This window comes from Petromyzon marinus, chromosome 71, assembly GCF_048934315.1.
Source record: "Petromyzon marinus isolate PM22_M1 ecotype Great Lakes invasive population chromosome 71, UKy_Petmar_22M1.pri1.0, whole genome shotgun sequence".
Classification (NCBI taxonomy): Eukaryota; Metazoa; Chordata; class Hyperoartia; order Petromyzontiformes; family Petromyzontidae; genus Petromyzon; species Petromyzon marinus.
In genome coordinates, this window is record NC_133737.1 from 5117739 (window position 1) to 5132621 (window position 14883).

The 14883-nt window shown below is 56.9% G+C and overlaps 2 protein-coding genes and 1 long non-coding RNA gene across 5 annotated transcripts in view; 2 read left to right on the forward strand and 1 right to left on the reverse strand.

Moving 5' to 3' along the window:
* LOC142906791 (uncharacterized) overlaps positions 1–1630 on the reverse strand; it is an 8515-nt gene extending 6885 nt beyond the window's left edge. The window contains exon 1 of the mRNA XM_076055281.1: positions 1–1630. This exon is cut by the window's left edge and continues 4774 nt beyond it. Coding sequence (XP_075911396.1) covers positions 1–1630 — 1630 coding nt within the window.
* Positions 1–1684, forward strand: part of ATAD1 (ATPase family AAA domain containing 1) — a 47951-nt gene extending 46267 nt beyond the window's left edge. Inside the window, exons 10-11 of one of the 2 annotated variants that reach the window (XR_012930506.1) lie at positions 1–1439; positions 1580–1684. The exon at positions 1–1439 is cut by the window's left edge and continues 1835 nt beyond it. The gene's annotated coding sequence lies outside the window, so the exon portion shown is untranslated. The other variant, XM_076055282.1, reaches the window with a different exon arrangement.
* Positions 1685–2919: 1235 nt separating this feature from the next.
* On the forward strand, positions 2920–11337 carry LOC142906792 (uncharacterized). Of its 2 annotated transcripts, none has more exons than XR_012930508.1 (3): positions 2920–3188; positions 8743–8888; positions 10836–11337. It is a non-coding gene; the product is annotated as an uncharacterized LOC142906792 (long non-coding RNA). The 2 variants fall into 2 exon arrangements; XR_012930507.1 differs by having other exon boundaries at positions 2922–3188; positions 10842–11335.
* Positions 11338–14883: the final 3546 nt, after the last annotated feature.

Consider the following 14883-nt stretch of genomic DNA (forward strand, 5'->3'; position numbering starts at 1 on the left):
GAGTGAGTCTCTGAGTGAGTCTCTGAGTGAGTGAGTGAGTCTCTGAGTGAGTCTCTGAGTGAGTGAGTCTCTGAGTGAGGCAGTGAGTGAGTGAGTCTCTGAGTGAGTCTCTGAGTGAGTGAGTCTCTGAGTGAGTGAGTCTCTGAGTGAGTGAGTCTCTGAGTGAGTCTCTGAGTGAGTGAGTCTCTGAGTGAGTGAGTGAGTCTCTGAGTGAGTCTCTGAGTGAGTGAGTCTCTGAGTGAGTCTCTGAGTGAGTGAGTCTCTGAGTGAGTCTCTGAGTGAGTGAGTCTCTGAGTGAGGCAGTGAGTGAGTGAGTCTCTGAGTGAGTCTCTGAGTGAGTGAGTCTCTGAGTGAGTGAGTCTCTGAGTGAGTCTCTGAGCGAGTCTCTGAGTGAGTGAGTCTCTGAGTGAGTCTCTGAGTGAGTCTCTGAGTAAGTCTCTGAGTGAGTCTCTGAGTGAGTGAGTCTCTGAGTGAGTCTCTGAGTGAGTGAGTCTCTGAGTGAGTGAGTCTCTGAGTGAGTGAGTCTCTGAGTGAATAAGTCTCTCAGTGAGTCTCTGAGTGAGTCTCTGAGTGAGTCTCTGTCTGAGTGAGTCTCTGAGTGAGGCTCTGAGTGAGTCTCTGAGTGAGTGAGTCTCTGAGTGAGTCTCTGAGTGAGTGAGTCTCTGAGTGAGTGAGTCTCTGAGTGAGTCTCTGAGTGAGTGAGTCTCTGAGTGAGTGAGTCTCTGAGTGAGTGAGTCTCTGAGTGAATAAGTCTCTCAGTGAGTCTCTGAGTGAGTCTCTGAGTGAGTCTCTGTCTGAGTCTCTGAGTGAGGCTCTGAGTGAGTCTCTGAGTGAGTCTCTGAGTGAGTGAGTCTCTGAGTGAGTGTCTGAGTGAGTCTCTGAGTGAGTGAGTCTCTGAGTGAGTCTCTGAGTGAGTCTCTGAGTGAGTGAGTCTCTGAGTGAGTCTCTGAGTGAGTCTCTGAGTGAGTCTCTGTCTGAGTCTCTGAGTGAGGCTCTGAGTGAGTCTCTGAGTGAGTCTCTGAGTGAGTGAGTCTCTGAGTGAGTATCTGAGTGAGTGAGTCTCTGAGTGAGTGTCTGAGTGAGTCTCTGAGTGAGTGAGTCTCTGAGTGAGTCTCTGAGTGAGTCTCTGAGTGAGTGAGTCTCTGAGTGAGTGTCTGAGTGAGTCTCTGAGTGAGTGAGTCTCTGAGTGAGTCTCTGAGTGAGTGAGTCTCTGAGTGAGTCTCTGAGTGAGTGAGTCTCTGAGTGAGTGAGTCTCTGAGTGAGTGAGTCTCTGAGTGAATAAGTCTCTCAGTGAGTCTCTGAGTGAGTCTCTGAGTGAGTCTCTGTCTGAGTGAGTCTCTGAGTGAGGCTCTGAGTGAGGCTCTGAGTGAGTCTCTGAGTGAGTCTCTGAGTGAGTGAGTCTCTGAGTGAGTATCTGAGTGAGTGAGTCTCTGAGTGAGGCTCTGAGTGAGTCTCTGAGTGAGTCTCTGAGTGAGTGAGTCTCTGAGTGAGTATCTGAGTGAGTCTCTGAGTGAGTCTCTGAGTGAGTATCTGAGTGAGTGAGTCTCTGAGTGAGTGTCTGAGTGAGTCTCTGAGTGAGTCTCTGAGGCTCGCTGTTGCGACTCCCTCCCCAACGTCGTCTCAACGTCATCTCAACGCCGCCGTGAACGCTCGGAAATAATTAAATAAATATTACCAACCCTTCGCTCCGACTCCGCCGATTCCTGCTTCGCCTGAGCCAAATCAGACCACGCCCACTCGCATCCAAGCCCCGCCCATTCACAACCAAACCACGCCCACTCATATCCAAGCCCCGCCCTCCCTATCGCCAAACCCCATCCCCTGGCTCCAAGACCAACCACTCCCCCTGCCCATCGACTTCCATTGTAATCAGGCTCCGCCCCTTACTACAAAGCCCCACCCCCCACTCTAAGTCCCTCCCCATTGTAACAAACCCCGCCCCAATTCCAAACACTGCACCCTGATTCCAAGCCCCACCCTCCTCCCATTGCAATAAAGCCCCGCCCCCTACTCCAAGCCCCGCCCCCACTCTAAGCCCCACCCACACTCCCCCATACCCTGCCATTATAATTAAGCCCCTCCCCCCCCACTCCAATTCCCGCCTCCCCCCCATTCCAAGCCCCGCCCCATTCCAAGTTCCCGCCCCCCACTCCTATTCCCTTCCATCATAACCAAGCCCCTCCCCCCTCCACTCCAAGCCCCCGCCCCCTAACTCCAAAAGCCCCCACCCCACTCCCATTCCATCGTAACTAAGCCCCTCCCACTCCAAGCCTCCGCCCCCTAACTCTAAGCGCCACCCTCCTCCCCATTCACTTCCATTGTAACCAAGCCCCTCCCCCCCCACTCCAAGCCCCCGCCCCCTAACTCCAAGCCCCCACCCCACTCCCATTCCATCGTAACTAAGCCCCTCCCACTCCAAGCCTCCGCCCCCTAACTCCAAGCGCCACCCTCCTCCCCATTCACTTCCATTGTAACTAAGCCCCTCCCCCCCACTCCAAGCCCCGCCCCCTAACTACAAGCGCCACCCCCTCCCATTCACTTCCATCGTAACCAAGCCCCTCCCCCCTCCACTCCAAGACTCCGCCCCCTAACTCCAAGCGCCACCCTCCTCCCCATTCACTTCCATTGTAACCAAGCCCCTCCCCCCCACTCCAAGCCCCGCCCCCTAACTCCAAGCGCCACCCCCCTCCCGTTCACTTATATTGTAACTAAGCCCCTCCCCCTCCCACTCCAAGCCCCCGCCCCCTAACTCTAAGCGCCACCCTCCTCCCCATTCACTTCCATTGTAACCAAGCCCCTCCCCCCTCCACTCCAAGACTCCGCCCCCTAACTCTAAGCGCCACCCTCCTCCCCATTCACTTCCATTGTAACCAAGCCCCTCCCCCCCCCCAACACTCCAAGACTCCGCCCCTCCCCCCCGCCCCGTGTTGATGGGGCTGTCGCTGTGTTGATGGAGGGGTGGGAGGGAGGTCGCTAAGATGGCCGCCTCTCCTCCGGCTCCCCTCAGCCTGTCACGGACGCCGCAGACGCCGCTGCCGCCTCCACCATCGTCGCCGCCGTCTCCTCCCTCTTCTCTAATCCTCATCCATCCCTCGCAATCCACCTCCGTGGCGTCGACCTCCCCGCCTCGCTGAGAGCCGCGGTCCAGAATTGCCTCCCTCGCCGGCGCGCCGCTAGAACTCACCGAGGTGTGACGCGGGGTGGGTGGGGGGGGTTGGCAAAGCCGCCGGGCGGCGGCGGCGGTCGGACGGACGAGACGGGGGCCGAGAGTTGGGAGTTGGGGGGGGGTCTCCGTTGGTGGGGCCTAGTCTAGGCTTCTAGGTAGAAAATTGCAATGATAAGTCAATGGGGGGCGCGGCCTAGTCTAGGCTTCTAGGTTGCAAATTTTAGAGTTAAGTGGAAACGAAGGGGGAGGGGCCTAGTCTAGGCTTCTAGGTAAATAATTGCAATGTTAGGTCAATGGGGGTGGCGGCCTAGTCTAGGCTTCTAGGTTGCAAATTTTAGTGTCGGTGGAAACGAAGGGGGAGGGGCCTAGTCTAGGCTTCTAGGTAAATAATTGCAATGTTAAGTCAATGGGGGCGCGGCCTAATCTAGGCTTCTAGGTTGTAAATTTTAGAGTCGGTGGAAACGAAGGGGGAGGGGCCTAAGTCTAGGCTTCTAGGTTGCAAATTTTAGAGTCGGTGGAAACGAAGGGGGAGGGGCCTAGTTTAGGCTTCTAGGTAAAAAATTGCAATGTTAAGTCAATGGTGGGCGCGGCCTAGTCTAGGCTTCTAGGTTGCAAATTTTAGAGTCGGTGGAAACGAAGGGGGAGGGGCCTAGTTTAGGCTTCTAGGTAAAAAATTGCAATGTTAAGTCAATGGTGGGCGCGGCCTAGTCTAGGCTTCTAGGTTGCAAATTTTAGAGTTAAGTGGAAACGAAGGGGGAGGGGCCTAGGCTAGGCTTCTAGGTAATAATTGCAATGTTAAGCCAATTGGGGGGGCGGCCTAGTCTAGGCTTCTAGGTTGCAAATTTTAGAGTCGGTGGAAATGAAGGGGGAGGGGCCTAGTCTAGGCTTCTAGGTAAACAATTGCAATGTTAAGTCAATGGTGGGGGCGGCCTAGTCTAGGCTTCTAGGTTGCAAATTTTAGAGTCGGTGGAAACGAAGGGGGAGGGGCCTAAGTCTAGGCTTCTAGGTACACAATTGCAATGTTAAGTCAATGGGGGGCGCGGCCTAGTCTAGGCTTCTAGGTTGCAAATTTTTTAGTGTCGGTGGAAACGAAGGGGGAGGGGCCTAGTTTAGGCTTCTAGGTAAAAAATTGCAATGTTAAGTCAATGGTGGGCGCGGCCTAGTCTAGGCTTCTAGATTACGCATTTGTGTCAATTAGAAGGAAGGGGGGAGGGGCCTAGTCTAGGCTGCTCAGTTATTGTTTTTAGTGTTAAATCAATGGTGGGGGCCTAGTCTGGGCTTCTAGGTTATTTATTTTAACGTTAAGTCAATGGAAGGGGTGAGCTATTCGACGCGTCTGGGTAATATTTTTTTTAATTTAAATGTTAATTCATTTGAGAGGGGGGACTAATCTAGGCTTTTAGCAGAATGTTGATTTTAATGTAAAGTCAATGGGAAGGGCGGGTGGTTGGGGTGGGGCTAGTCTAGGCTTTCAGGTTGTACAAAAATGCAATGTTAAGTCAATGGGAACGGGGGGGGGGGGGGCCTAGTCTAGGCTTTTAGGTAAATATTTTAGTGTTGAATCAATGGGAGGGGGGGGGATGGGGCCTAGTCTAGGCTTCTAGACAATTTGTTTATTTTTTTAAATAAAATATAATTTGTATAAACCGCGTCAAATTAAAAACCGATCCACTTAATTCGTGAGGCGATTCGAGGTTCGTTTCGGCGAATTGTGCTGTTTATTTTTTTAAATAAAAATAAATAAAAAATGTAAAATCCTACATCAACGTAAAATAATAATAACAACAACAACACTTTAAATAGCGTTCCCGGTAACGGGCCGTGATTCTTGAACGTGTAGCGCCCGTTAACAGGTCAAGTAAGATTTTATTTTTCCTCTTCGTCGTGGGCGTCGTTGATACGAAAAAAAATTTTCACCGTCAACACGAGCGGTTTGGCTCGGCCGCAAATTTTTTTTTTAAAGTTTAATTTAATTTGGAAAAAGCGGTGAGAGACAAAGACGGCCGGGCGTGGTGCTGACCACTCACCGCGGCCTTAATAGGTGCTCGCTAACTGCACTTGCCCCTGCAGTCGGTTAGAAGCTACCTGGGGGAGCTTTGTGTGGGTGGGTGAGTGGGTGGGTGAGTGAGTGAGTGGCTGGGTGGGTGGGTGAGTGGGTGGGTGGGTGGGTGAGTGAGTGGGTGAGTGGGTGGTGGGTCGGTGGGTGAGTGGGTGAGTGAGTGGATGAGTGAGTGGGTGAGTAAGTGAGTGGATGAGTGAGTGGGTGGGTGAGTGGGTGGGTGAGTGAGTGGGTGGGTGAGTGAGTGGGTGGGTGAGTGAGTGGGTGGGAGAGTGAATGGGTGGGTGAGTGAGTGAGTGGGTGGGTGGGAGGGTGGGTGAGTGGGTGGGTGGGTGGGTCGGTGAGTGGGTGGGTGGGTCGGGAAGTGGGTGGGTGGGTGAGTGAGTGGGTGAGTGAGTGGGTGAGTGGGTGGGTGAGTGAGTGAGTGGGTGGGTGGGTGAGTGGGTGAGTGAGTGGGTGGGCGAGTGGGTGGGTGAGCGAGTGGGTGGGTGGGAGAGTGAATGAGTGGGTGGGTGGGTGAGTGGGTGGGTGAGTGGGTGGGTGGTGGGTGAGTGAGTGGGTGGGTGAGTGGGTGAGTGAGTGGGTGGGTGGGTGAGTGAGTGGGTGAGTGAGTGGGTAGGTGAGTGAGTGGGTGAGTGAGTGGGTGAGTGGGTGGGTGGGTGAGTGGGTGGGTGGTGAGTGGGTGAGTGGGTGAGTGAGTGGGTGAGTGAGTGGTGAGGGAGGGAGTGGGTGGGTGAGTGAGTGAGTGGGTGCGTGGATGACTGAGTGGGTGGGTGGATGACTGAGTGGGTGGGTGGATGACTGAGTGAGTGAGTGAATGAGTGAGTGACCGAGTTAGTGAGTGGGTGAATGGGTGGGTGAGTGAGTGGGTGAGTGAGTGGGTGGATGACTGAGTTAGTGAGTGGGTGACTGAGTGAGTGGGTGAGTGAATGGGTGGGTGATTGAGTGGGTTAGTGAGTGAGGCTACCTAGGGGAGCTTTGTGCGGATGAGTGGGTGAGTCGGTGGGTGAGTGCATTGGTGAGGTGAGTGGGTGGGTGAGTGAATGGGTGGGTGAGTGACTGAGTGATTGTGTGGGTGAGTGGTTGGGTTTGGTGAATGGGTGAGTGGGTGGGTGACTGAGTAGGTGGTTGACTGAGTGGATGGGTGAGTGAATGAGTGAGTTGGTGATTGGTTGGGTGAGTGATTGGGATTAATGAGTGGGTGGGTTCGTGGGTTAGTGCGTGACTGCGTGACTGAGGGAATGGGTGAGTTGGTGAGTGGTTGGGTGGGTGAGTGAGTGGGTGGTTGGGTGAGTGAGTGGGTGAGTGATTGGCTGAGTGGGTGAGTGGATGGGTTAGTGAATGAGTGAGTTGGTGATTGTTTGGGTGAGTGAGTGGGTGAATGAGCGGGTGAATGAGCGGGTGAATGAGCGGGTGATTGAGCGGGTGAATGAGTGGGTGAATGGTGATTGGGTGATTGAGTGGGTGATTGAGTGGGTGAATGAGTGGGTGATTGAGTGGGTGAATGAGTGGGTGAATGGGTGGGTGAATGGGTGGGTGATTGGGTGGGTGAATGAGCGGGTGAGTGATTGAGCGGATGAGTGAGTGGGTGAGTGAGCGGGTGAGTGAGCGAGCGGGCAAATGAGCGGGCGAATGAGCGAGTAAATAAGTAGGGTGAGTGGGTGACTGATTCGATGATTGAGCGAGTGACCGAGTGGATGACTGAGTTAATGAGTGGGTGACTGTATACGTGGGTGATTGAGTGGGTAAAGTGAGTGACAGTGACTTGACAGAGTGACTGGCAGAGTGACTGACTGAATGACCGATTGAGTGGGTGAATGACCGGGCGAGTGAGCGGGTGAATGAACGGTTGAATGAACGGTTGAATGAGCGGTTGAATGAGCGGGTGAATGAGCGGGTGATTGAGCGGGTGATTGAGCGGGTGAATGAGCGGGTGAATGAGCGGGTGATTGGGTGGGTGATTGGGTGGGTGAATGAGTGGGTGAATGAGTGGGTGAATGAGTGGGTGAATGAGTGGGTGAATGGTAAATGAGTGGATGAATGAGTGGGTGAATGAGTGGTTGAATGAGTGGGTGAATGAACGGTTGAATGAACGGTTGAATGAGTGGGTGAATGAGTGGGTGAATGAGTGGGTGAATGGTAAATGAGCGGGTGGGTGAGCTGGTGGGTGAGCGGGTGAATGAGCGGGTGGGTAAGCGGGTGAGTGAGCGGGTGGGTGAGCGGGTGGGTGAGCGGGTGAGTCAGCGGCTGAGTGAGCGGTTGATTGAGCGGGTCAGTGAGCGAGTGAATAAGTAAGGTGAGTGGGTGACTGAATCGATGATTGAGCGAGTGACCGAGTGGATAACTGAGTTAATGAGTGGGTGACTGTATACGTGGGTGATTGAGTGGGTGAATGAGTGGGTGAATGAGTGCGTGAATGAGTGGGCGAATGAGTGGGCGAATGAGCGGGTGAATGACTGGGTGAATGAGCGGGTGAATGAGCGGGTGAATGAGCGGGCGAATGAGTGGGCGAATGAGTGGGCGAATGAGTGGGTGAAGGAGCGGGTGAATAAGTGGGTGAAGGAGCGGGTGAATGAGTGGGTGAATGAGTGACTGAACACGTGGGTGATTGAGTGGGTGAATGAGTGGGTGAATGAGTGGGCGAATGAGTGGGTGAATGAGTGACTGAACACGTTGGTGATTGAGTGGATGAATGAGCGGGTGAATGAGCTGGTGAATGAGCGGGTGAATGAGCGGGTGAATGAGCTGGTGAATGAGCGGGTGAATGAGCGGGCGAATGAGCGGGTGAATGAGCGGGCGAATGAGCGGGTGAACGAGCTGGTGAATGAGTAGGTGAATGAGCGGGTGAACGAGTGACTGAACACGTGGGTGACTGAGTGGGTGAATGAGTGGGTGACTGAGTGGGTGAATGAGTGGGTGAATGAGTGGGCGAATGAGTGGGTGAATGAGCGGGTGAATGAGTGGGTAAATGAGTGACTGAACACATGGGTGATTGAGTGTGTGAATGAGCGGGTGAATGAGTGGGTGAATGAGTGGGTGAATGAGTGACTGAACACGTGGGTGATTGAGTGGGTGATTGAGTGTGTGAATGAGCTGGTGAATGAGCGGGTGAATGAGCGGGTGAATGAGCGGGTGAATGAGCTGGAAGAATGAGCGGGTGAATGAGCGGGTGAATGAGCGGGTGAATGAGCGGGTGAACGAGCGGGTGAACGAGCGGGTGAACGAGCGGGTGAACGAGCGGGTGAACGAGCGGGTGATTGAGTGTGTGAATGAGTGTGTGAATGAGCGGGCGAACGAGCGGGTGAACGAGCACGTGGGCGATTGAGTGGGTCACGTGAGTGACCGGTGACTTTGTGCCGGAGTGACTTGACAGAGTGACCGACTGAATGACCGACTGAGTGGGTGTGACTGACTCACCGACCGATGCAATGACTCTATCTCCTCCTCCTCCCTCCCGACTCCCCTCCATCTCTCTCTCTCCCCTGTCGGCCACCGCGTCCGGACCCTCCGAAATCAGGCTGTCGATGCAGCGTGGGCGACCGTAGGAGGGCAGGGAGGGACGGAGACGTCCGGCGAGCACCTCAGAAGCGGACCGAATCCGGCGAAAGATTTGGGGCGGGGCATCGGGATTCCGGCGAGCGCCTCAAAGCCGCCTGAAATCCGGTGAGAGATTTGAGGAGACGTTTGAACCCCGGTGAGAGATTGAGGGGATGCCCCGAATTTACCGGTGAGAGATTTGAGGAGACGTTTGAATACCGGTGAGAGATTTGAGTGAGAGGCCGTCCTGAATTACCGGTGAGAGATTTGAGGAGACGTCTTGAAATCCGGTGAGAGATTTGAGGAGACGTTTGAATACCGGTGAGAGATTTGAGTGAGAGGCCGTCCTGAATTACCGGTGAGAGATTTGAGGAGACGTTTGAACCCCGGTGAGAGATTGAGAGGCCCTCTTGAAATCCGGTGAGAGATTTGAGGAGACGTTTGAATACCGGTGAGAGATTTGAGGAGACCTTTGAATACCGGTGAGAGAGTGAGTGAGAGGCCGTCCTGAATTACCGGTGAGAGATTTGAGGAGACGTTTGAACCCCGGTGAGAGATTGAGAGGCCCTCTTGAAATCCGGTGAGAGATTTGAGGAGACGTTTGAATACCGGTGTGAGATTTGAGGAGACGTTTGAACCCCGGTGAGAGATTTGTGGAATCATCTTGAATTGCCGGTGAGAGATTTGTGGAGACGTTTGAACCCCGGTGAGAGATTGAGAGGCCGTCTTGAAATCCGGTGAGAGATTTGAGGAGACGTTTGAATACCGGTGAGAGATTGAGAGGACGTCCTGAATTACTGGTGAGAGATTTGAGGAGACGTTTGAACCCCGGTGAGAGAGTTGTGGAATCATCTTGAATTACCGGTGAGAGATTTGAGGAGACGTTTGAACCCCGGTGAGAGATTTGTGGAATCATCTTGAATTACCGGTGAAAGATTCGAGGAGACGTTTGAACCCCGGTGAGAGATTTGTGGAATCATCTTGAATTGCCGGTGAGAGATTTGAGGAGACTTTTGAACCCCGGTGAGAGATTTGTGGAATCATCTTGAATTACCGGTGAGAGATTTGTGGAATCATCCTGAATGCCGGTGAGAGATTTGAGGAGGCGTTTGAACCCCGGTGAGAGATTTGTGGAATCATCTTGAATTGCCGGTGAGAGATTTGAGGAGACGTTTGAATACCGGTGAGAGATTGAGTGAGAAGCCGTCCTGAATACTGGTGAGAGATTTGTGGAATCATCTTGAATTACCGGTGAGAGATTGAGGAGACTTTTGAACCCCGGTGAGAGAGTTGTGGAATCATCTTGAATTACTGGTGAGAGATTTGAGGAGACGTTTGAATCCGGTGAGAGATTTGTGGAATCATCTTGAATTACCGGTGAGAGATTTGAGGAGACTTTTGAACCCCGGTGAGAGATTGAGTGAGAGGCCGTCCTGAATAGCGGTGAGAGATTTGAGGAGGCCTTTGAACCCCGGTGAGAGATTTGTGGAATCATCTTGAATTGCCGGTGAGAGATTTGAGGAGACGTTTTGAAATCCGGTGAGAGATTTGTGGAATCATCTTGAATTACCGGTGAGAGATTTGTGGAATCATCTTGAATTACCGGTGAGAGATTTGAGGAGACGTTTTGAAATCCGGTGAGAGATTTGTGGAATCATCTTGAATTACCGGTGAGAGATTTGTGGAATCATCTTGAATTACCGGTGAGAGATTTGAGGAGACGTTTTGAAATCCGGTGAGAGATTTGTGGAATCATCTTGAATTACCGGTGAGAGATTTGTGGAATCATCTTGAATTGCCGGTGAGAGATTTGAGGAGACGTCTTGAATTGCCGGTGAGAGATTTGAGCGGGCGTCTTGAAATCCGGTGAGAGATTTGTGGAATCATCTTGCATTGCCGGTGAGAGATTTGAGCGGGGCGTCTTGAAATCCGGTGAGAGATTTGTGGAATCATCTTGCATTGCCGGTGAGAGATTTGAGCGGGGCGTCTTGAAATCCGGTGAGAGATTTGTGGAATCATCTTGCATTGCCGGTGAGAGATTTGAGCGGGGCGTCTTGAAATCCGGTGGGAGAGCTGCAGGAGACGTCCCGAGCGCCGTCGAGGGCCCCACCGAGACCCCACCGGTCGAGAGGCCCCCACCGAGACTCACCGGTCGAGGGCCCCACCGAGACCCCCCCCGGTCGAGAGGGCCCCACCGAGACCTCACTGGTCGAGAGGCCCCCACTGAGACTCACCGGTCGAGGGCCCCACCGAGACCTCACCGGTCGAGAGGCCTCCCGGCGAAGATGTCCGCGACCGCCCACCCGGAGGCGAATCCGGCGGCGACGACTGAGGCGGCTGAGGCGGCGGAGGCAGCGGCCGCCCTGAGGCCCGGCGGAGGAGGCGGAGGAGGAGGAGGCTGGGGAGGAGGAGGCTGGGGAGGAGGAGGAGGCGGTGGAGGAGGTGGAGGAGGTTGCCTCAGGCAGCCGAGGCGGAGGGCTTCCCCCGCTCGCACGAAGTGGGGTCAGACCACCTTCACGGCCCTGCTGCTGGGGCACGGCGGCCACAGGGCGGGGCGCGGGGGCGGGGCCTGCGGCGGAGGAGGGGGTGGAGGGGGCGTGGCCTGGGGCGGAGGGGGCGTGGCTTGGGGCGGGGGCTCTTCCCTGGGGGGGAGATTATTACCGGGAGCTGGAGGCGGTGGAGGCGGTGGAGGAGGAGCTGGAGGCGGTGGAGGCGGTGGAGGCGGTGGAGGCGGTGGATTCTCCCTGGGTAAGGCCGGAGGAGGAGGAGGTGGTGGTGGAGGAGGCGGAGGAGGAGGTGGAGGAGGAGGAGGAGGAGGCGGCGGAGGCGCTGGATTCTCGCAGCCCATTGGCGGGCGCCCGGCGGCCAGGGGCGGGCCCTCGCCGTCCGGAGGCGGAGCCTCCGCGGCAAGGGGCGTGGCCTCCTGGGCCGGCGGTGGGGGAGGGGCCTGCGCCCCCTCGGCTGCCCGCGGCCCCCAGCGGCAGCAGCGGCGACCGCCTCCTCCTCCTCCTCCTCCTCCGCCTCCGGGGGGCCACGGAGCCGCCCCCCGGAGGAGGGGTTCCGGGCGGTCTCCTCGGTCGGCGGCGGCGACGTCGGCGTTGCCGGCGGCGACCCGCGGCGGTGCCTCCGACTCCTCCTCCTCCTCCTGCTCCGCCACGGCGCCGCCTCCGTCGGACAACGAGAATAACGACCCCTTCGGCTTTGAGAGCGACGACGACTCGGCTCCCGTCACCTCCCGGCACCAGCAGCAGCAGCAGCAGAAGCAGCAGAAGCAGCAGAAGCAGCAGGAGCAGCAGAAGCAGCAGAAGCAGAAGCAGCAGGAGCAGCAGAAGCAGCAGAAGCAGCAGGAGCAGCAGAAGCAGCAGGAGCAGCAGAAGCAGCAGGAGCAGCAGCGGGCCGCGGGGGGCGATCCGGCCGTGGAAACGCGGGGAGGGGGAGTGTGTGGAGGTGGAGGCGGTGGTGGAGGTGGAGGCGGTGGTGGAGGCGGTGGTGGAGGTGGAGGCGGTGGACGAGGCGGTGGAGGTGGTGGTGGTGGTGGTGGTGGACGAGGTGGCGGACGACGACGGCGAGGAGGAGGAGGAGGTGGAGGAGGAGGTGGAGGTGGAGGAGGAGGAGGAGGAGGTGGAGGAGGAGGAGGAGGAGGAGCGGCGGCCAGGAAACGTGGAGGCTGTGGGGCCCAGCGCAGTGCCAGGGGCTCTCGGAGGAAGAGGTCCCTGCAGGAGTCGGACGGAGACGGTGGAGGAGGTGGACGAGGTGGAGGAGGAGGAGGTGGAGGAGGAGGAGGAGGAGGTGGACGAGGTGGAGGAGGAGGCGGAGGAGGTGGAGTTCGTCCCGAGAGGAAGAGAGTTCGCTTTGAAGATGACGTTGTGGAGATGCAAGGTGAGCGAGTGAGTGAGTGAGCGAGTGGTTCAGTGAGTGAGTTAGTGAGTGAGCGAGTGAGTGGTTCAGTGAGTGAGTGAGTTAGTGAGTGAGTGGTTCAGTGAGTGAGTTAGTGAGCGAGCGAGTGAGTGGTTCAGTGAGTTAGTGAGCGAGTGAGTGAGTGAGTGGTTCAGTGAGTGAGTTAGTGAGTGAGTGAGTGGTTCAGTGAGTTAGTGAGCGAGCGAGTGAGTGAGTGGTTCAGTGAGTTAGTGAGCGAGCGAGTGAGTGAGTGGTTCAGTGAGTTAGTGAGCGAGTGAGTGAGTGAGTGGTTCAGTGAGTTAGTGAGTGAGTGAGTGGTTCAGTGAGTTAGTGAGCGAGCGAGTGAGTGAGTGGTTCAGTGAGTTAGTGAGTGAGTGAGTGGTTCAGTGAGTGAGTTAGTGAACGAGCAGCTGAGTGAGTGGTTCAGTGAGTGAGTGAGCGAGTGAGTGAGTGAGTGGTTCAGTGAGTGAGTTGGCGAGCGGGCGGGCGAGTGAGTGAATGGTTGCGTGAGCAAGTGGGGGAGGGTGTGGGTGAGTTGGTGGGTGGGTGAGTGGGTGGTCTGGTTCTGCTGTTTGTAGAGCAGGAGAGGCCGCCACTCCTCCGTCGGGAGCTGGTCAACTACCGCCAGGGACCTCTGTGGTATACGGGAGGTCCCGTGGACTGGCTTTTTGCGTGTGGAGAGGCTGCCACTCCCTCCGTCGGGAGCTGGCCAACTGCCGCCTCTCCTCCCTCCCCTCCCTCCCCCGCAGCTCACCCTCAGCGGCACGCCCCCTCCGGCGACCGCTCGCTCGACGACAGCCGCCCCCAGGCGCCCCCAGCGCCCCCAGCGCCCCCAGCGCCCCCAGCGCCCAGCTGGGTGGTGGTGCCCAGCTCCTCGCCCTCCCACCGCCTCAGACTCTCGCTCAAGAAGCTGCTGCCCGAGTCGCCCGGCGCCCTACCGGTGGCGCCTCCTCCTCCTCCTCCTCCGCCTCTGCCTCTGCCTGCTCCTGCACATCCTCCACCGCCTCCTCCGCATCCTCCTCCTCCTCCGGCGCCGCATCTCTCTCCGGCGGGATTCGTCGCGGCGGCGACGGAGACGGGGCTGTCGCCTCGATCCCTGTCGCCTCGATCCCTGTCGCCTCGATCCCTGTCGCCTCGATCCCTGTCGCCTCGATCCCTGTCGCCTCGGTCCCTGTCGCCTCGATCCCTGTCGCCTCGGCGTCTGCGACGAGGTCCGCCGCCATCGTCGCCGCCCCCATCGTCGCCGCCGTCACCTCGCCAGCATCATCATCGTCGTCAGCGGCAGCAGCGGCGGCAGCGGCAGCGGCGTCAGCGACCTCACAGCCATCGTCTTTCGCCACCGTCTCCTCCCGGCTTTGACGCTGCCACAAACACCGCCGCTGTGATCGGGCATCAGCAGAATCAGCATCAGCAGGAGCAGCAGCAGCAGCAGCAGCTGAATCATTATCGGCAGGAGCAGCAGCTGAATCAGCAGGAGCAGCAGCAGCAGCAGCATCGGCTGAATCATCATCAGCAGCAGCAGCTGAACCATCAGCAGCTGAATCAGCAGGAGCAGCAGCAGCAGCAGCATCGGCTGAATCATCAGCAGCAGCTGAACCATCAGCAGCAGCAGCAGCTGAATCACGAGCAGCTGAATCATCATCAGCAGCAGCTGAATCATCATCAGCAGCAGCTGAATCATCATCAGCAGCAGCAGCAGCGGCGGCAGCAGCTGGGTCCACCTCATAGCGGCAGCCTCCTCAACCCCGCCTCCGCTGCCTCCGCTGCCTCCGCCGCCTCACCAGCAGCCGCAGCCTCAACCACGGGGTCGGCGTTCTCGGCGCCCGGCGGGGCGATGGCGGCCCGGGGCGACGTTGAATCGGGAATCCTCCACGGAGGTGTGGGAGGTTCAGTCCTTGCCGGCAACGTCCCCCCGGGAATCCTCCACGGAGGCGACGTTGAATCGGGAATTCTCCACGGAGGAGTGGGAGGTTCCATCCTTGCCGGCGACGTTGCCCCGGGAATTCTCCACGGAGGTGTGGGAGGTTCAGTCCTTGCCGGTAACGCCCCCCCGGGAATCCTCCACGGAGGCGACGTTGAATCGGGAATTCTCCACGGAGGAGTGGGAGGTTCAGTCCTTGCCGGCAACGTTGCCCCGGGAATTCTCCACGGAGGTGTGGGAGGTTCCGTCCTTGCCGGCAACGCCCCCCGGGGAAACCTTCACGGGGGAGTGGGAGGTTCCGTC